The sequence below is a fragment of the Dama dama genome, chromosome 15, assembly GCF_033118175.1.
Source record: "Dama dama isolate Ldn47 chromosome 15, ASM3311817v1, whole genome shotgun sequence".
Classification (NCBI taxonomy): Eukaryota; Metazoa; Chordata; class Mammalia; order Artiodactyla; family Cervidae; genus Dama; species Dama dama.
Window position 1 is genome coordinate 65,234,273 of NC_083695.1, and position 22,848 is coordinate 65,257,120.

At 37.2% G+C, this 22,848-nt stretch overlaps 1 protein-coding gene across 2 annotated transcripts in view; it reads right to left on the reverse strand.

Moving 5' to 3' along the window:
- The window catches only part of ARHGAP19 (Rho GTPase activating protein 19), a 60,986-nt gene that overhangs the window by 26,426 nt on the left and 11,712 nt on the right, over positions 1 to 22,848 (reverse strand). For both annotated transcript variants that reach the window (XM_061162291.1, XM_061162290.1), the window contains exons 2-5: positions 7,280 to 7,545; positions 6,250 to 6,330; positions 4,138 to 4,347; positions 1,309 to 1,535 (exon numbers count right to left, since the gene is read on the reverse strand). In XM_061162291.1, the coding sequence (XP_061018274.1) occupies positions 1,309 to 1,535; positions 4,138 to 4,347; positions 6,250 to 6,330; positions 7,280 to 7,545 (784 nt within the window). The remainder of the gene's footprint in view (positions 1 to 1,308; positions 1,536 to 4,137; positions 4,348 to 6,249; positions 6,331 to 7,279; positions 7,546 to 22,848) is intronic.

Genomic DNA, 22,848 nt, shown 5'->3' on the forward strand with positions numbered 1-22,848 from the left:
AGCTGGGAAGTGGAGGGCAGATACTCCCATTTACTTATTGATAAGCTAATTCTTTCAAAAGTATGATAGCGTCTATTGCCAAGAAAGTTGACTTTAATACAGTGCTTAATTCTGGAAAGACTTTTTGGTTCAGTAGGTTTCCACCTGAAATGATATAACCTAGGAAGAACCATGTGTCCTTGAAGTGACCAGGAAATCCAAGAGAATCGATTTTCCTTTTCCAATTCTGCCTGAGAATTAGACATGTATGCAGAAGATCATCTTTCCCAGGAAAAGGGACAAGAAGAACAGAATCCATACCAGTCACCAAGAACACTGCTCTCCAGAGAAATTAGGTTCTCCAAAGACAAAAGAGAACTGTCACTATGAATTCATGTTCAAGGTGACATCCGTTTCTTAAAAACAGTCAAATGGTCACTGACTCCCTTCTCCTGTTTCCCCTGTCTCTTTTTTAAGCACTTCAGTGTCTCTACTATCCAAACCCCGCATTCTCAACATGTATCTTTTTTACTTAATGTTTGCTCGTTCTAAGACCTCTTAACTTTATAGTCATAGATCACTTGTTTATTTTCAGTCTCATTGAGCTGGGTCTAAATCTCTTTTAGTTATGTTGTTTTATCCCCTTAACATGGACAAATCTTGGTATGTCTTTTTCCTCTCACATCCCTCCCCACATCAACCTTCCTCTGGGCAGAAGCTCTGTTTTATGAATGGACAGGAATATGAAGTTACGGGCTTCCAGGTCAGAAACTACCACAATATTGTTAATTGGCTATACCTCAATACAAAATAAAAAATTTAAAGTTAAAAAAAAAAAAAAAAAGAAGGACATTCAGCTTTATCTAAAGAGAGTACATCTACAGGATATAGAAAAGTTAGGACAAGGCAGCATCGCTCTATCTAAAAGCTCTTATCTAAAAGCTCAGTGACACTATCCTATACGATCATACAGCTCTGGTTTAAATTCATACCATTTGATCTTCAGAAATCAATTTAATTTCCCAAGAAGGCTTTCATGTTGAGTTTACACTGACCACCCAACATGAGTATTCTGGTATATTTCATAGCTATAATCTTCCACTAAGAGTTTCCACTAAAATTGTCATTCAGGCTTATCAGATTGATTTATAAGCAAAATTAACAGGAATTTGTGGTTTGATAACTCTTAAATGATCTAACAAAGTAAGTTCCTAATCTTATAAAGCTGAAGACCAGAACTTGGGCCCTTGATAACCTCACCAAGTACAGCTATAGGATGAGACCCAGCTCAAGAAAACCAAGCAGTCTTTATGTTCCCCCCACACTTACATTTTTTGGCCATAAGACATGGGGCGCAAACATAAGGGCTAGGTTATGGGCGGACATCTTATTCTTGTCTTGTTTCTTTGCTGTCTGGTACAGGAGATCAAGCAGTAACTTCAGCAAGTTACGGTTGGGTGGAGGGAGAATGAGGAAGAGCAACTGAAGAGCCTCGATTTGCCGTTCCTTATCTGGTACATTGGTCTTGTTTCCTTTATCATCAAACTGCATCAAATCTTGACAATAAAAGAGATGATTGTAAAGGATGGAAAAAATACAAGAAAGAAAAAAATCAATGTTCCTACTATGTATCATCCTCCAATAAGAGAAAGGAAAAAAAGAATCAAGAGATTATAGCAAAATACAATAACAAAATCACATCAATATAATTTAATAATAAAAAGACAAAAACCCAGTCAAAAATAGCCAAAAGACTTAAACATCCCTTCAAATAAGATATACAAGCAGCCAATAAGCATTGGTATACTTGGTATCATTAGCTATCAGGGAAATTTAAATGTAAATCAAAAGCCCAATAAGATACTACTTCGCAATCAGCGGTGTGGCTATAGTCAAAAAGACTGACAATAACAAGTGCTGGCAAGAATGCTGAGAAAATTAAACTCTTCTACAGGGACTTCCCTGGCAGTCCAGTGGTTAAGACTCTGCACTTTCACTGTAGGGGGTGCAAGTTTGATCACTGGCTGGGGAACTAAGATTCCACATGCCATACAGTGGAGCCAAAAAATAAACCCCACCACTCTCCTACATTGCTGGTGGGAATGTAAAAAACGGTGTGACCACTGTGGAAAACAGCTTGGCGGTTCCTCAAAAAGTGAAACATAGAGTTATCACATGACTTAGCAATTCCATTCCCAATTATATACTCAAGAGAAATGAAAACAGTCCACACATATCTCTGATAATGCCACCCCCTTCACACTTCCTCACCAAGATATTTTACTGCTAAAAAACTATGAGAGTGAATCATGAACTGATGCCAGGATGATCCAGGCAGCTCCTTACAGAGTCAGAATCATGGCTTCTTCTCTCACAGGCTATACAGGTTTATCAATAAAAACTGTCCCCTAGATCATCAGAATTTCAAAAGACACTGAAAACCATTTGGGTATAATCCATACAGACCTGAAAATGATTACAGTGTGTTATTAAAGCGGTTTAACTTCAATTATAATTCCAGGTTTAGGAAAGGCAAATAGTATTTCTAGAAACTGTTTCCTGTTAATATGAAATTGAAAACAAAAAATCCCTCCCTGTTATTAGCAGAGGCCATATCAAATGCTACACCTGTGCCATACCTCAGTGTGATCTCAAAGCCCAGTGACTCATGGGGCGGTGGAGAGTAAGTTTCAGATACTGTACTAAATTAAGTTAACTCAACAGGAAAGCAAACAGAACAGGCACTCTTCATGTTAACCCTTATAAAAAGAACTTATCAATATTTTCCATCTTTTTCGAAGATCCAAAAACTTTTATTTCTCCCCCCAAAAACTGTGATGATTTTGAGTGTTAGTCGCTCAGTCGCTCCCAACTCTTTGCAACCCCATGGACCGCAGCCCACCAGGCTCCTCTGTCCATGGGATTTTCCAGGCAAGAATCCTGGAATGGGTTGCCATTTCCTTCTCCAGGGGATCTTCCCAACCCAGGGATCGAATCCAGATCTCCTGCACTCCAGGAAGATTCTTTACCAACTGAGCTACGAGGGAAGCCAAAAAAACTATAAAGCTGTATAATATTCTAGTAATGTTTTCTCACATGTATCATCTAAATTGTTCCTGGAAGTGCTAACAAAATCAAATCTTACTTTAGAAATTCAAAACCTATTTTTTCTAAGTGGTAAAAATTATTCAAAAGAAAAAAAACCTTCTACTTATTTTCCTTAAGATTAGAAGTAAGAGGGAAAGGCTCAAGGGTAGAAAACTAAATAAATACAGTATGGATGTTGATGCTGTGTGCACTTGGAGCCTAAAGCAGCGTAACTGCTGTGTAATTCAAGAATGAATTCCTTACCACACAGGCATAAAAGGAAAAGAGGAAACTGTTTATGAGCTGAAAATGGAACATTCTCCAAGAAACATTAAATAAAAAAAGCAAACCACAGAACCATGTGTATAACACCCTACCATTACATAAAAAGAGAGAAACGAAATATATGCAGGTGTTTGTAAATGTGTAAAAATATCTCTGTGAGGACACATTAGAAATCAATAGTACTGGTTCTCTCTTGGAGAAAAACTGAGTGCCAGGGAACAGAGATAGAAAAGAGGTTTTTCACTGGATACTCTTGGAACCTTTTGAATTTTAATTCATGAGAATGTATTGCCTATTTAGAAAACAAGCAAAATTATTTTTTAAAGAGCAAATTTCCAACAGTAGAAATTATCTCAACTGAGGCATATTAATACTTAGCAAAAGTTCCAAACCAAGGCAAATACATCAAAACTGTGACCTTTGACTTGGGTGTGTCAATCAATCCAGTGAAAAGCACACATTAATTAAACAACTAAAATGTTCAAGGCACAATGCTAGGATCCATCAGGAACACAAAAATAAACGAAACCCAGACTGTATCTTCAAAGAAGTTTATTCAACAAAAAAATCTGACTAAATCAAACATAACTAGCCAATGCTTATGAGTATTCAGAGAGCCCAGAAATATCATGAAGTCTTAGCCAACATTAGCAGAAGTTACAAACAACAGAATGTTGTTTACAAGCAACAGAATATTCTGTGGGTTACAAACAACAGAATATTCCAGACGACTTTACTAAATTGAAGTAAATGTACCTACAGCCCCTTCTCACCTCCAATACTCACCAGCAATTTTGAGGTGTGCGTGAAAATGTTTATGTGTCAGCAAGGGCTCAGGTAACTCTCCTAGAAACATCTTCAGCAAGGTAGCAACATCATTTGAGTGAAACTCCCCTGATTCCAAGTCAATATCAGTTCCATTATTGAGAGCATCTCTTAAAATCTGCTGTCGGACACTATTCCCTGGTACTCTAAACAAACCCTCTACTCGTAAGTCTGTTCGGAGTGGAAGAGGAACAGAGGACATGAAAAAAGAAACAGAGAATTACAATTAAAACAAGTCATCTAAAAGACCACTTTATACTTGAAAGACCCTTACAAAGACCCTGAAGGAGGTTTTTGCCTTTCTTCTCAGAGGGGTTGAGACCTACTGGTCCCTGGGGAAACTTATCTGAGCATCTCTGAGCACCTAGAGATCTTTCAGGCTGAGAGATGGTCCACCCAGGAGTCACTGAACCTCCTAAGGCACATCTGGAGACTGAATTTTATCTGGTCTTTTTTTAAACTCCTATTGAAATAGTTGATTTAAAATGTTATGTTAGCTTCAGGTATACAGCAAAGTGAGATATATATATATATATGTGAACGCTGCTCAGTCATGTCTGACTCTTTGCAACCCCATGGACTACACAGTCCAAAGAATTCTCCAGGCCAGAATACTGGAGTGGGTAGCCTTTCCCTTATCCCAGGGATCTTCCCAACCCAGGGATGGAACCCAGGTCTCCCACATTGCAGGCAGATTCTTTACCAGCCGAGCCACAAGGGAAACCCATATATACATATATGTATTAGATTATTTTGCATTATAGGTTATTACAAAATATTAAGTATAGTTCCCTGTGCTATGCAGTAGGTCCTTGTTGGCTATCTATTTTATAAATAACAGAGCTTGGAAAATAAGCTGGTAGGAGAGCCACATCTTCCTGAAGTCCCCTCCCCCTAAGCCATCCCAGACTTTGTTGGAGGGGTTGAGTTCATCTGTGGAGGTTCATTGCTCCTGTAAACAGTTTCCCAGCCTAAAATCAATCGAGGGTCTCTGCACTGCCCCAGGAATTAGAACTCTAACCTGTCAGATCACCTTTCCATCTAAGAGACTGCCAGAAGCTCAGAGTCATTCCAACTAAACGATTCTTCCCCTCAACCTAGATTCTAAGCTAATCTAAGGGTTAAAAAAGATGAGACACATTGTTTAGTTTGATATGGTAGAAGCATGAGAGTTCCTGTTTTCAGCTTAGGTATGTATTTCTTTGAATAGCTCCCTAATTCAAGTTTCCAAGTTGAAATGCCTACCAGCCAGGCTAGCAACAGTAAATGAATGAAGAGGAACCCTAACAAACTGGTGAGCACCTACCTGTGCTCCAGATGACTGTGTCCAAGAGGCCACAGGGCTCAAGGATGCTAGATCTTCCTGTTATCCAAAGAAAGCTGAAAACCTGGACTTTTCCCATTTGAAAAAACTGGAAACTAATTTTAACTTAATCCTTTGCAAAACAAAATATGAAAATAGACAACTTAAGCCCTTAGGCTGTCAGTTTGTAACCTCTGCTCTAGCTCCCAGCACAATGTCCCAGGTAGAGCAAGCCAAAAATAACCATTAGTGTTGAATTCATCATGGCATCACATAAAGTCACATATACACTCAGCTGTGCCAAGTACTTAAAGCAATGACATAACCAGTATGACTACAAAAAAAGTGAAAAGGGAATTAAGTTGAGTGTATTTTAATCAGAGAAGTCTAGAGATGAACGGTATCTTTGGCAATAAATTATTATCCCTGGAATAAATGTTGAGACTCTTTAGAAGCAATGTATTTTTTCCAGAAGAAATGCCTCTTTCAACCAAGGGCGAAATGCGATTTCATAGACACTATCTAATGTGTGTGTGTGTGCGTGTGTGTGTGTGTGTGTGTGTGTGTGTGTGTGTTTGAGAGTATAAAGGAAATCAATACATGAGATGAAATTTATAAGGAAGTATATTTAGAAATATGCCACCTGAAATTATCATTGATTAGTGTCTTTGTTAATGGTTAACTGACACTAACTCAAGGATATTAAGCTCCCAACAGAAAACTGACAACTGTTCATTAACAAAGAATGAAAAAATTTCAAGTAGTCTTACTCTTGTGTAGATATTCAATCAGTTGGTATATCTGGGCAATGCCTTCCTCTGTCAGTGGGGATCCAAATACAACTCCTTTTTCTGAAAAAATCCATACAATAGAACAAGGCTATATTTTCCACAAACAGTACAAAATCAGCATACCCCTCAAGCAGCCTATGTTACAGTTGAGCAAGTATGTTCACATGGTCAGTACAAAAAAACTTAAGAGTTGGAAATGCATCAGATCAGAACACCTTTCAATCAACTCTCTGCAAGTTTAATCTTAGATAGTAGGTTCCCTGAAGGCAAAAACCATCTTCTTCTTTAATTAACAATACTTGGAATATTGATATTTAATTTAAAAACAAACAAAAAATAGAACTTAGACCCATGATTATTAGAACATGATAGATTATCCACTAGAGTTGGTATAGGGTCTAGCCTGTTATGTTTAAACATTTTTGCTGCCCTCGGGATTTCCTTATATTTATTTATTTTTTTTGGGGGGGGGGATTTCCTTATATTTAATAAAACAAAATAGAATCTCTTTCACATCTTATCAAAAACAGTGTTAATAATCACAATTTATAGTATATAAAACTAATAACTTACTTCTGAGAAGGCTTTTTGAGTGATTCATAAGTATTAATATTTGCCTTATCAAACATTCTATGGAATGAAAACATTAAGAGAACTACTGCAATAAAAAATGGTCAAACTTTCTTTACTGTACTCTCCAGCTGTATAACTTTGTTCTTTTAATATCATTTTAGTATAGTATTAATAGAGCATGAAAATCAAGGTGCTCCTGGTAACTACGTAAACTAATCATGCTATTTTCTGGAGACTGATATAATGGTTTAATTAATCTAGGTAATTTTTATAATTTTTATCAATATTACTTAAAGTTTTACTATTCATGTAATGAAAAAAATGACTAAAAAAATGCTTTACAATAATAGTAACTCCTCCACGAATGTGCAAATGTTCAGAGTAGAGAGCTCAGGAAGTAACTAAGACCTGCCCCCTTCACAGACACAGTTCCTACCCTTTCTCTTGAGAGACATTAGAGACCGGAAGAATCCTGATGCCGGGCCCGCCCCACCAGGCAACTTAAGATCCACTTCTCCCATCAGCTGAGCCAACTCAGTTCCAGGTAGATCAATAAGTCTTGTAATGTTGCTGACCACCAACTCAGTGAACACCTCAGGTTTCTCATGTCGGAGTTTCTCCACAAAAAAGTCAGGATTGAAGATAATGGGCTGACTTTGAAGGGAAGAGTCATTGCAGATAACAAAATTGCAGATAGCATCACTGAAAACAATGAAACAGAAGAATCTTTGAAGGGATCATTTTTGTATGTGTTTTTCATTCCCTCTCAACAACACAATTATTCATTCCTACTATGGCCTCATCTACACATACCAGTCTTTTGAAAACCTAATACTTAATCTGTTGACTGCACAAAAGAAGACAATCTGGACTTGCTGCTGTTTAGGTTACACCCACATAGATACTCCGAAATTTAGTTTAAAGAAAAGACCTGAATTTGCCTCTTAATTTCACACATTCAGTCTACAAGAAGATAAGACCCTTACAGCCTCCTGAGTCTAATAGTATTTTAGAATTGGCAGCCACATAGACCACATTTCCTTATTAAAAGTTAAACCCTAAACCATCATCATTGTTAAATACTTTTAAAACATCAGACCTGCAACTGTTCCCCTAACATGGCAATATGCAATCATTAAACTAAGGCCTTCTTGGGTGTACATGCTCAGTCGCTTCAGTCATGTCTGACTCTGTGTGACCCTGTGAACTGTAGCCCACCAGGCTCCTCTCTCCATGGGATTCTCCAGGCAAGAATACTGGAGTGGGTTGCCAAGCCCTCCTCCAGATCTTCCCAACCCAAGGATTGAAACGGTGTCTCCTGGGCCTCCTGCATTGCAGGCAGATTCTTTACCACTGAGCCACCGGGGAAGCCCCCTCTTGGGAGTACGGCCAGCACTATACGGTATTTCCCATCCAGGGATCAACTGCTGATAGTACCACAGTCAGGCTACTTGCAAAGTCCACAGAAACCACGTGACAGTGAGCGTGAGACTACTGAAGAGATAAAACTGTATCTACTACTATGAAGACATTTACTCTACCCTTAGGGTTTTCTGATTCCTAGGTCCCTACACAGACAGGTGTTTCCTTAAAATAAGTTGAGCCAAGTATCCCTGGATTCTGTTCCTCATAACCAAAAAGCCTTCACTAGAATGGCAGGCACTTACAGGTACATAAAAGAGATATTAATTCAACCTTGCCCAGGTTCAGAAATAGGTTTTATTTTAAATATTTCATTCTGGATGTCTCTGGCCCATCGTCTAAGTCCGAACTTGGCTCAAGATCCTTCCTCTCTAAGGCACTTGAATAAAAATTTATATTTTGCTTCTTCTATCTCTTCTATCACTGAGTAGTAATACTCAGCAGATATGCTCTGTTGGCCCCTGATCTTAGCTGGTTTTTCACTCCTACATTATCTGGGCTATACTTCTGGAAAACCTCCTTTCACTCAGAAATACTTTCTTCCTTATTGTTTTCTAATACGTAATTACTAAATTCTTTTTACTTTTAACATGTCACATACAAGAACTGTATTATTCCATCTCTTGTAGCAGACATATCACCGCCTGTTTGTATCTATTATCAATTATCTCTAACGGCTTGCTCCAATTCTTATTATATAAACAGTCATCTATTATACAACCTGTGAGTAGATGCAACACAAACCAGAAGAAACAACTGATCACATCTGTCAGGCAAAGCTGAAATTTACCTGACTCAATCAAACATTCCCACAATACAACAATCACAACTTTCAAGTTTCCACAACACCCTAGGTACCAAACCTCTGTTCCAGGAAAAATGATACCTCTACACATTAAATATAACTAGTCTCTACCACACTTTACCAATACTACCTGGATCTTTTTTTTTTTCTGCCCACAGCATGTGGGATCCTAGTTTCCCTGCAGTGGAAGCACAGGGTCTTAACCGCTGGACAGCGAGGGAAGTTTTACAAAGATCATTTTTAATTTGGTATAATGAAAACAAGGCGTGGGTAAACTTCAGAGTTCATCTCTACTTCCCTGAGAAGTTATTACCTAATTTTAATCAACAGCCCAAGTCTTCAGTTGGTGACTACTAAATTTCTTTCTTTTCTCTAAAATGATAATATAAGAATTCACATAAAACTTAAAAATTATAAATATGTGTTCTCAAGCCAAAGTCTTAAGAAAGAGAACTAAAAATGTTCTTTCCTCAACCTTTTTACATACTAAGGCTAAAGATGCCAATGATTTAAAGATGCTAATGATTATGATACGAGCCAATTAAAATCAAAAGAATCTTCATCCTAAGTCATTGACAAAGCCTCTTTTTATTTTAAATGTTGGCTTATTTCAGTCAAGATATGAGTCAATAGACTATTATTTATAATCATTGCCAATGAGAAATTACTACTCTACTGAGAGAGCCAGAAAATCATGAAATGGATTGGCACCAAAAGAGTCTTATAATTTATCAAATCTAAGCTTCTGTGGCTGCCACATCTCTTTTAATTCTGAAAAGCAATTCAGATCAAATTAATTCTAACATATAAATGTACATGAACAGCATTCATTATATTCCTAAAGTAGAAATACATACATACATATAACCTCCAGATCTTCAGTTTATTAATATCCAGAGTAAGACTCAGTTGAGATTCCAAAACTTACATCAGAGTTGACTTCAGGCACTAAACTGAGTTAAATACAGAGAAAGGAGCTGGAAGCACAAAACCCTACCGACATCGTTTCTCAACAGAATCCTTTCTGACTTGCAGTCTGTTCCCTCATAAATAGTTAGAATAGGGAGGAGAATAAGTAAGTTCAAGGCTGCCCCTACCTAATTACAAGGAATACAAGAAAAAGATAACTAAGGAGTCCTAATACAGGAGTAACAAATAAGCAAACTCAGTTTCTTTTCCCCTTCCGCTATTTCTCCCTTTCCTTCCCATAATCATTCACTTTTGTTTTGTCTCACTTTAATTTCTTTAACCCCATTCTTTTTTGTCCTCTTCCTCACTTTTTCTGAGTGGAGCATGTGGTAAGACAAAAATGGAGAGAAATGGTTAAAAAAGAAGTAAAACAGAAGATAAGAGAAGGAAAAGACAGATATAAGATATAGTAGGTTATGCTTTTAAATTATCCCCATATCACAAAGTCCAATAATCTCTTTCCGTGGAATACATAGTACCACAATGTAAAGCTAAGAATATCAAGGAACATGGTCAAGAACTTAAGAGAAGGGCTAAAGAAAAAAATAAATAAATAAATACTATTATTAAGCAAAAACCACTTTCCTCCCTCTACAGTAATTTTAAAATGAACTGTAAGTTTGTTCAAGTTTAAGAAAAAAATTAATTTCTTACATAAGTGCTGAAAGCTTCTGATGAGGCATTGGTAAATCGAAGAGACAGGAAAAAAACTTTCTCCTTGTTTGCTGTAACAAAGAAACCCTCCTTTCCCTGCCCCATCACAGCCTACACAAATTCCAGATATGTTAGAGGACACAAGGCACATTATGTGGCCTGAAAGGCAGTACTTATTAGGACTCTTAAGCATTCATCTGCAAGTAGGAGCAAAACAGAAATTAAAAACTGGACTGGTTAATTATATTTGCCAACACATAGACGAAGCTCAACAACAGTCTCCCATCACATTGAATTCTGTATTAAACAAAACAATCACACAGTATAAGACTATGCTGCTGCTGCTGCTGCTAAGTCACTTCAGTCGTGTCCAACTCTATGCGACCCCATAGACGGCAGCCCACCAGGCTCCCTCATCCCTGGTATTCTCAAGGCAAGAACACTGGAGTGGGTTGCCATTTCCTTCTCCAATGCATGAAAGTGAAAAGTGAAAGTGAAGTCACTCAGTCGTGTCTGACTCGTAGGGACACCATGAACTGTAGCCTACCAGGCTCCTCCGTCCATGGATTTTCCAGGCAAGAGTACTGGAGTGGGTTGCCATTGCCTTCTCCAATGCATGAAAGTGAAAAGTGAAAGTGAAGTCACTCAGTCGTGTCTGACTCGTAGGGACACCATGAACTGTAGCCTACCAGGCTCCTCCGTCCATGGATTTTCCAGGCAAGAGTACTGGAGTGGGTTGCCATTGCCTTCTCCATATAAGAGTATAAGGACAAGCATATAAAGGGAAGAAAGATCCCTACCTCACATCATACACAAAAAATAAATTCCAGACAGAATAAAGATTTAAATATAAAAAGTCAAACTTGGAAAAAAATAAATTAATGAGGCAGAGGAAAGCTTTCTTAAACACAGCATAAAATGTACAATCCACAAAGAAAAGATTGAAAGATTTAACTACATCAAAATTTTAAATGTCTGTTCAACAAATGACATTATAAACAAAGTTCTTAAAAAATGAAGTAACAGTACCTCTGGAGAGGGGAACTGGATGAAAGAACAGGAGTGGGAGAGAAACTTTTCACTGTATGTTGTTTTGTATTTTCTGGATTTTTGATTCAAGTGAACATATTAGCACTACTCATTCATAATAAATAAATAAATTTAAATTTTTTAAGTATTAATAAAAGATAAGCCATAAGCTGAAAAAAAAAACTTTTATTCATACAAAAGGATTCGTATTCAGAATTGATCAATATGACTAAAATTTGTAAGAAAAACACTCAAAGAAAGTTAGTCAAAAGATATGACCAATTCATAGAAGAGAGGTCTAAATGACTAATAAATATGAAAATAATCTTAACTTTAGAAGTTAAAAAGGTAAAGCAAATTGACAAATGGTATCTTCCTCCATCTATCATTTTGGCATAAACTATCAGATTCAGTGAAAGTGAAAGTCACTCAGTCGTGTCTGACTCTTTGCAACCCCCTGGACTGTACAGTCCATCAAATTCTCCAGGCCAGAATACTGGAGTGGATAGCCGTTCCCCTCTCCAAGAGATCTTCCCAACCCAGGGATCAAACCCAGGTCTCTCACTTTACAGGCAGATTCTTTACCAGCTGAGCCACCAGGGAAGCCCATCAGATTCAGGTGATATCAGATTCAGGTGATATCTTCTTACTCTTAGTCTGTTAAGTGTTATTTATTTATTATCATGAGCCGGTGCTTCAATTCAGTCTCTCAGTCATGTCCAACTCTTTGCGACCCCATGGACTGTAGCACATCAGGCTTTCCTATCCATCACCAACTCCCGGAGCTTACTTAAACTCATGTCCATTGAGTCGGTGATGCTACCCAAGCATCTCATCCTCTGTCGTCGCCTTCTCCTCCTGCCTTCAATCTTTCCCAGCATCAGGGTCTTTTCTAGTGAGTCTGTTCTTCGCATCAGGTGGCCAAAGGACTGGAGTTGTAGCTTCAACATCAGTTCTTCCAGTGAATACCCAGGACTGATCTCCTTTAGGATGGACTGGTTGGATCTCCTTGCAGTCCAAGGGACTCTCCAGAGTCTTCTCCAACACCACAATTCAAAAGCATCAATTCTTCGGCGCTCAGCTTTCTTTATACCCCAACTCTCACATCCATACATAACTACTGGAAAAACCATAGCTTTGACTAGATGGACCTTTGTTGGCAAAGTAATATCTCTGCTTTTAAAATGCTGTCTAAGTTGGTCATAACTTTCCTGCCAAGGAGTAAGCGTCTTTTAATTTCATGGCTGCAGTCACCATCTGCAGTGATTTTGGAGCCCCAAAAAACAAAGTCTGTCACTGTTTCCATTGTTCCCCCATCTATTTGCCATGAAGTGATGGGACTGGATGCCATGATCTTAGTTTTCTGAATGTTGAGCTTTAAGCCAACTTTTTCACTCTCCTCTTTCACTTTCATCAAGAGGCTCTTTAGTTCTTCGCTTTCTGCTATTAAGGGTGGTGTCATCTGCATATCTGAGGTTATTGATATTTCTCCCCTCAATCTTGATTCCAGTTTGTGCTTCATCCAGCCCAGCATTTCGCATGAGTATGTGCTTAGTATTATCAAATTTGATAATCACATAATTTTTCTCCTTTGTTTATGTAGTGAATGGCACTGATTAATGTTAAACCAACTGGGTATTTCTAGAATAAACCCAATATTGTAATGATGTTTTATCATTTTTATATACTGCTGAGTTTGGTTTGCCAATTATTTGTTTAGGTTTCTCCATATACATTCCAAGTGAGATTATCATGGAATTGTCCTTTCTCATATTTTTCTTCATTAGGTTTTATATAAAGGTTGTCCTGGCCTGTCAAAGTGAGTTGGGGAGTGTGTCCTATTTTTCTATTTTCTGAAAAAGTTTAAGTGCTATTGTCATTTCTTCCTTAAGTGATGGAATTGGCTGATGAAGTCTTCTGGACCTAGAGTTTTCTTTGTAAGGTTTTTAATTATATTATATATATATATTCAATTTGTGTTACAGAACTATTCAAATTTTCTATTTCTTCTTGTATTAATTTTGATAAGTTGTATATTTCTAGGGATTTGCCTATTCCACATAAATTTTCAAACTTGACTGGCATAAACTTGTTTGTAATATCCTCTGAGGAACTTATTAACGTGTCCAGGTTCCATAGTGATCTGCTCGTCCTTGTTCCTCATACTGGTAATTTTTTTTTAACTTATGGATCTTATTAGAGATTTATCAATTTTTATTAACATTATCAAGGTTCCAGTTTTTGGGTTTGCTGAATTCCTCTATTACATGTTTGGTATTTATTTCACTAACTTCTGTTCTGATCTGTATTACTTCCTTTCTTCTTTGCTGGACTCAGGATGAGGTGCTACAAATCAATGGGGAATGAATGACCTTTTCACTGAATGGTGCTGAGACATGTGGACAACTATAGGGGGAAAAAATGAAAACTGACACCTACATCACTATACACAAGGTCAATTTCAGGTGAATTATTGATCTAAAGGTGAAAAACAAAACAGTAAGCCTACAGAAGGTTAATATAGAAGAATATATTATTGAACTTAGAGTGGGGAAATAATTTTTAAATTACACATTAAAAAATAGCAACCACAAAGAAAAGGCTCAATATATTTGAGTTCATTAAAATAAGAACTATACTAGCAAAAGATACCATTAAGAAAGTGAAAAATATATCTATAATATATATGGTGGGAAAATATATCTACAATATATATGGTCAAAAAAGGCTCATACCCTGAATATATACAGACTTTGTACAATCAATATGAAAAAATAAATAACCAACAGAAAAACAAGCATGAGATTTCAAGAAACTCTCATTTTTAAAACTACTCAATACCACTAGACATCAAAGAACTGCAAATTAAAAATCAATGACATACTATCATCCAACAGAATATCTAAAATTGACAATACCAAGGATTAGAGGAAATAATTCTAACTATAAAGTAACTCTAACCATAAAGTAACTCTTTTATACAGATAGTGGGGCTATAACTGTTTCATCTTATCTACAATATTAATGAACAAGTATACCCTATGAGCAGCAATTCTTAAAACATGCCTAGCATGTGCATGCAGCAACATGGGCACCAAAAATTCCAAGCAAGAATGTTCACTGACACATTAATTTCTTTTTTTTTTTTTTGACACATTAATTTCTAAGCAGCCAAAACTGGAAGCAAAATGTCCAGGAGAATGGTTTTTAAAATGTGGCATATATAATAGCAATTTTTTAAATTTTATTTATGTAGTGATTTATTTTTGGCTGTACTGGGTCTTCCGTGCTACATGTAGGCTTTTCTCTAGTTGTGGTGAGCAAGGGCTACTCTTCATTGCAGTGCATAGACTTCTCATTGTGGTTTCATCTCTTGTTCCGGAGCACAGGCTCAGCGGCTTCAGTAGTTGCAGCGAGAGGGCTCAGTAGTTGCCGCTCCCGGACTCTAGAGAACAGGTTCAATAGTTGTGGCCCATGAGCTTAGTTACTCTGCAGCATGTGAGATTTTCCTGGATCAGGGATCAAACTCGTGTCTCCTGCACTGGCAGGCAGATTCTTTAACAATGGCAGATTTTATAGCAATGAAAAAGGACAAAGTCCAGTTACATACACAATCATGAATGAATCTCACAGATAGCTGAGCAAAAGATGTCCTTCTCTCTCTCTCTCTCATACACACATACACACACACAAACTACTTACTATATAATACTATTCATATCAAATTTTAAAAACACAAAAAATATAGTGTTTAGAGATAAGTCTCCAATATACAATGGTTCAACTTACAATTGTTCAACTCTATAATGGTGTGAAAGCAATATGCATTCACTAGAAATTCTACTTCAAATTTTTGAATTTTGATCTTTTCCTGGGCTAGCGACATGTAGTACAATATTCTTTCATGATGCTGGGCAGCAGTAACGAGCCGCAGCTCCCAGGTAGCCACGAGGTCATGAGGGTAAACCGAAACATTTACAACCATTCTGTTTTTTGACTTTCAATACAGTATTCAATATAGGACATGAGATATTCAATACTTTATTATAAGATAGGCTTTATGTTAAATGATTCTGACCAACTACAGGCTAATGTGAGTGGTCTGAGCATGTTTAAGTTAGGCTAGGCTAAGCTATCATGTTCAATAGGTTGGGTGTATTAAATGAATTTTCACCTCTATTGTAAAGCAAGGAAGAATTGTACTTGCCTAAGTAGCAAGTTGTAGAGAGAAGCAAAGATGTATTTACCATTCAGGATAATGGTTACCTTTGGGGGTTACTGATTATGAGAAGACAAGAGGGCATAAGGGGAGTTTATAGGGTGCTAGCACTGTTTTGGGAAAAAGTATTAGGCTGTGGGGAAACGGGAGTGATTCATTTGAAGTAAACATGAAAATGCTGAGATTTGTTGAAGCTGGGTATTAGAAAGAGTATTGATTATATTATTACTTGTATGTATAACCAGTATCTTTCATGACAATTTTTTTAAGAAACCAAGTATAGATTTGACCTAAATCTTGCTACAATTTGATGTAAATATCAGAAAATCAAAATACAGTATATATTAAAGGTTAATTTCCTCAACATAAAAGTTTTTGCACAGATGGCTAGTTCCAGAATTAGTAGCTAGGTATAAAGGCCAACAGAGATAGCAAAGACTTCAGTATTTAAAAGCATATACCAGGGCACTCAAAGCCAGTGCTCTGGGACAACCCAGAGGAATGGGGTGGAGAGGAAGGTGGGAGGGAGGTTCAGCATGGGAGTAGACATGTACACCTGTGGCTGATCCATGTCGATGTATGGCAAAAACCACCACAATATCATAAAGTAATTAGCCTCCAATTAAAATACGTAAACTTTTTAAAAATCAAAATAAAGGACTATAAAAATAGAAGGCAACAAAAAGCATATACTAAGCAACTATCCCAAAGAGTAACAGAGGCAAGACTTATCCCTTAAAAAGGGTATTTTTTAATACCAATAGTCTGCAGTGATTACTTTCACCACTAGATGGAACTCTACATGTAAGGTGATATGCTTAGTGAAGGACTGGAAACAAAATCCACAGCTGAAAAATCAATTACGTAAAAATGAAACACAAGTGCTTTTGAGGCATTTTGAACCTATGAATCTGTAAAATTCAAGGCAGTAGGGGGAAAAACAAAACCCTGTATCCTACAGATGTATCTTTTGGCTGACTACTACCAAAACTGCATACCCACAAAACTAAATGTTTCCTCCCTAGTGAATTGCTTAACTTGATTTGTTCTCCAAGAACCACAATCTTGGCAACATCTTTCAAAATATGAGCTATATTTAAAGATGTCTAAACCTGACTTACCACCCTGAGAGAAGTATGCACTCTCTTGCTATGTTTCCAACCTTAGCTGTGAAACATGGTCACTTTAATTTAAATGTGTCACTTTATTGAAGAGCTGTTAGATATGAATACATACAAGTATTAAACAAGAGGCTATATCTCTCCCTTTTTCTACCTGCCAAAGTTAAACTGGTATGAAAGTTGTACATAAACAAAAAGGATAAAGCGGGCTCCAGGTGTTCAAGCTGGCAGGTTTTTTATAACACAGGTTAAGGTTGATAAGTATTACCACAGTTTTTCAGGAAATAACATTCAATTCCTTAAACAAAAATTCTGAAATGCTTACATCCCAAGATCTGCCCTTAAGAGTAGCTGTCCAAGGTTTAGTAATATGAACCTCTTATCACTAATTTAGAAATCAGTAGTCTACAAAAATATATTTGGCCCTTTTGATCCCAACTTGAACTAATTTCAGACTACTAGAGCAACTTTATCTGAATTAAAGTGGCAGATGAAGGAATTCCTGAATATTTACCCTCTTAACCTAAACATTCTGCAAATGTGATCAAATTTTAACACTAAGAAATGACAATGGTAAGTTCTCAGTCTAAAAAACTAATCTGTCTTCCTCTGAGTACAGAATGAAGCAGGGCAAAGGCTAATAGAGTTTCGCCAAGAGAACGCACTGGTCATAGCAAATACCCTCTTCCAACAACACAAGAGAAGACCCTACACATGGACATCACCAGATGGTTGACACCGAAATCAGACTGATTTTATTCTTTGCAGCCAGAGATGGAGAAGCTCTATACAGTCAGCAAAAACAAGACCGGGAGCTGACTGTGGCTCAGATCATGAACTCCTTATTGCCAAATTCAGACTGAAATTGAAGAAAGTGGAGAATACCACTAGACCATTCAGCTATGACCTAAATCAAGTCCCTTATGACTATACAGTGGAAGTGAGAAATAGATTTAAGGGACTAGATCTAATAGACAGAGTGCCTGATGAACTACGGACAGAGGTTCACGACATTGTATAGGAGACAGGAATCAAGACCATCCCCAAGAAAAAGAAATGCAAAAACGCAAAATGACTGTCTGAGAAAGCCTTACAAATAGCTGTGAAAAGAAGAGAAGTGAAAAGCAAAGGAGAAAAGGAAGGATATACCCATTAGAATGCAGAGTTCCGAAGAATAGCAAGGAGAGATAAGAAAGCCTTCCTCAGTGATCAATGCAAAGAAATAGAGGAAAACAATAGAATGAAAAAGACTAGAGAAATTTCTAATTTATTCAAGAAAATTAGAGCTAGCAAGGGAACATTTCATGAAAAGATGGGCTCAATAAAGGACAGAAATGGTATGAACTTAACAGAAGGAGAAAACATTAAGAAGAGGCGGCAAGAATACACAGAAAAATTGTACAAAAAAGATCTTCCTGACCCAGATAATCACGATGGGGTGATCACTCACCTAGAACCAGACATCCTGGAATGTGAAGTCAAGTGGGCCTTAGGAAGCATCACTACGAACAAAGCTAGTGGAGGTGATGGAATTCCAGTTGAGCTATTTCAAATCCTGAAAGATGACGCAGTGAAAGTGCTGCACTCAATATGCCAGCAAATATGGAAAACTAAGCAGTGGCCACGGGACTGGAAAAGGTCAGTTTTCATTCCAATCCCTAAGAAAGGCAATGCCAAAGAATGCTCAAACTACCGCACTACTGCACTCATCTCACACGCTAGTAAAGTAAAGCTCAAAATTCTCCAAGCCAGGCTTCAGCAATAGGTGAGCCATGAACTTCCAGATGTTCAAGCTGGTTTTAGAAAAGGCAGAGGAACCAGAGATCAAATTGCCAACATCCACTGGATGATCAAAAAAGCAAGAGAGCTCCAGAAAAACATATATTTCTGCTTTATTGACTATGCCAAAGCCTCTGACTGTGTGGATCACAATAAACTGTGAAAGAGTTTGGGCATACCAGACCACCTGACCCGCGTCTTGAGAAACCTGTATGCAGGTCAGGAAGCAACAGTTACAACTGGACATGGAACAACAGACTGGTTCCAAATAGGAAAAGGAGTACGTCAAGGCTATATATTGTCACCCCGCTTATTTAACTTCTATGCAGAGTACATCATAAGAAATGCTGGGCTCGAAGAAGCACAAGCTGGAATCAAGATTGCTGGGAGAAATATCAATAACCTCAGATACGCAGATGATACCACCCTTATAGCAGAAAGCGAAGAACTAAAGAGCCTCTTGATGAAAGTGAAAGAGGAGAGTGAAAAAGTTGGCTTAAAGCTCAACATTCAGAAAACTAAGATCATGCCATCCAGTCCCATCACTTCATGGCAGATAGATGGGAAAGCAGTGGAAACAGCGGGTGACTTTATTTTTCTGGGCTCCAAAATCACTACAGATGGTGATTGCAGCCATGAAATTAAAAGACGCTTACTCCTTGGGAGGAAAGCTATGACCAACCTAGATAGCATATTAAAAAGCAGAGACATTACTTTGCCAACAAAAGTCCGTCTCGTCAAGGCTATGGTTTTTCCAGTGGTCATGTATGGATGTGAGAGTTGGACTATGAAGAAAGCTGCGCGCCAAAGAATTGATGCTTTTGAACTGTGGTGTTGGAGAAGACTCTTGAGAGTCCCGTGGACTGCAAGGAGATCCAACCAGTCCATCCTAAAGGAGATCAGTCCTGGGTGTTCATTGCAAAGACTGACGTTGAAGCTACAACTCCAATCCTTTGGCCACCTGATGTGAAGAGCTGACTCATTGTTAAAGACCCTCGTGCTGGGAAAGATTGAGGAGGAGAAGGGGACGACAGAGGATGAGATGGCTGGATGGCATCATCGACTCAATTGACGTGGTTTGGGGTGGACTCTGGGAGCTGGTGATGGACAGGGAGGCCTGGCGTGCTGCAGTCCATAGGGTCGCAAAGAGTCAGACATGACTGAGCAACTGAACTGAACTGAGTACCAATAATGCAAGTTAATTAACATATATTTAATTTGTCAATTTTTATCCCTTTGGGTGTCACAAGAATTGGCATTAATTCTGTTGCTGCCAATTTGCTTACTTGTTCTCACCAAGGCTGGTGAACAATTGGAACAAAGTTTACTTGTATTGGAAAAGTAACATGAAAATTCCCTATTTATTTGGAGAAAGTTCTATAGGATGCTTCACTGACAAAAGAGTGTCTCTCTTATCATTATATAAAAGCTGTTTACGCCTCAAAAAAGTACAGTCAAAGCTTCAGGAGACTCTTTTCCTATAGAGTTTAAATGCCATGAGTCTCAGGCAATTAAAACCAAAGGATTTCTACCTATGATCAGATTACCTTTCAAAAGACTACTTCTAAATCCACTTGTTCCAAAGTCCAGAATGATACTATCCAAGAGACTGCTAATGCTTTTGCTCTGGCACATGACTGTTCATATCTATACAACTTCACATATTGAAAATTCTTAAGAGTTTTAATCTCTTAGTCAGTACTCAACGAACCTAAGAGTAAGTCTCATCAGCTAGCTTAAGAAAGTGAGTTGCTTTTCTGAAGCACGTGTTAACCAAACAAGAAATCACAGTTACTCACGTGTCCTTTAAATTCAAACTAATTGTGATCTACCTAGTGCTTTATATTTATAATTTTAAGAAGCTGTAAGGTACAGGAACAAACTAAACTAAGTCTGTGGTGCCCAAAAGTTTAAATTTCACTGAATACTATAAGATGCTATTTTGTTTTCCACTATGTCTATTTTCAAAAATACAAATGGTCAGCTATCGGTGCAATTAGCATATAGGCACCCAGAAGGCCCTATGAGAGGTCTTTGAAAATTAGGTTGCAAATAATTTTTCTTTTACTGCATTTGCACATACATGCTAGTCTTTTAAGTGTTATTATTTTAAAGAGATCTTTGGGTATTTGCTAAAACTCCTTTGAAATTGGAAGTAATCATGAGGCTTTTTCCACTGTGGTAAATCTTAAGCAACCACCACTTTGGGGAAACATCATACACTTTCTCACTCAACACTTTCTGAATGACACCAACTTTTGAGATATGTGATATTGAAAAGATGGATTCTAATATATGAAATTTTATGGTGCATGAAATTTTTTTAATCTAAATATCCCACTTTCTTTCCAACACTTTTAAAAAATTATTTTATTTTTTTGGTCATATCTCGGGGCTTATGAGATCTTAGTTCCCCAACCAGGGATTGAACCTGGGACCTTGGCAGTGAAAGCACAGAGACCTAACTGCTGGACCACTTTTTATTTCTTAACTCCTAAAAAGAAACTATTGTGTCAGTTAAAATAGTTATGCTTTGAAAAATTTAGGCTTTATCCTCTGTACCCACCTTAATAATACACACACTCTCAGTTTAAATTTTAATGAAAATTTAACACAATGACATAAGTGTATGCTTCATACTGGTATACTTATTTTTAATATTTTTTATTTTTATTTTTAATATTTAAAAGCCATATTTACTTGATGAAAAATCCAGATTGAAAAATGACTAATCTCTTGCTTAGGGTCATCCTAACAAAAGCAGCAGATTGAATAGCAGATCTAATTAAGGAGAGCTTGGTCATAAGGACAGCTACTACAAAATGCCTTGATCAAAAGGAAAAAAAAATAAAGTAGACCTTATTATTTGAGTGAAAAAAAAACTATTATTGCAACCAATGAGAGACTGTAGGGATTCCAAAATTTAGAAAACTTTAAAATGATAAACAGACTTAACCATACAAAAGCTAGTCAGATTTAAAAAGAAAAAAAAAGGATTTCAAAGGGCTTATTATAGTGCATGTAGCCTTCTCTGATTAAAGTTTTACTTTCTTAGAGAGCAGAAAGTATTTGAAGATAATGTCAAGAATGTTACTAAATACTATTGCTGTACACTTTCTTGGTTTCTCATCTTTTCCTAATTGTTAGTTTCCTGTTATTTGGTGAGTTTTTCTTTAATTTCATTGTTTTTAACATTCTTGGTTTTATCCTTGTAATTGTGTTCAGCATAAAAATAAAACAAGTGAAGAACTTCTACATTATATAATCCCAATGTCATTCTTTAGAGTTCCTAAATTAATGAGGTTCGCCCCTTCCCAAACATATTGATGTAATTAATACACATACAGCAACTGTTCAATCTCATAGTTCAGCTTGACAAATTGCCTGTATTTAATTTCATAACTGATATTGTTATATCTGATTATCTTAGGAGCTATGGCTTTATATAGTTTTATAGTTTGATACTAACACATTTCCCATTATAAAATGTACTGTCATTAACTCACTCCATACTTTTAAAATTATCTATAAAGTAGATCACAAAACTTGTGAACTTCTGACAAAATTGTTCCTTTTTTATCCATCACTATATTTTAAAATTACAGAAAAGAACAAGTTTTCCTACAGTGGGCACTAAAGACTGTAACACAAAAGACATAACAAGATCATTAACTGCCAAATGCATGGTACAGACAATGAAAGCTCTAAGAATTCAGAGGTATCTTTCACTCTTATACACGGAGAGTTGAGATTTGTGGTAGGTCTTAAAGATGAGGAGGGTTTGACAGAGTTTGACAGTACTCATCTTGAGCACTCTGACTCCCAACCTCCTCCTTCGCACAGTTTCCGTTCTCCAAGACCCCGTCCTACAGGGCTCATCAGAGCTGACTCCAAAGCCTGCCTCTGTGGCTATGGCTGGCAGCCTCTACAGTAAGTCACCCTCTTGTTCCCATATTTTCATTTTTTCATTTTCATCTAGTCTCTTGCACTGCTCCCTTCCATACCGT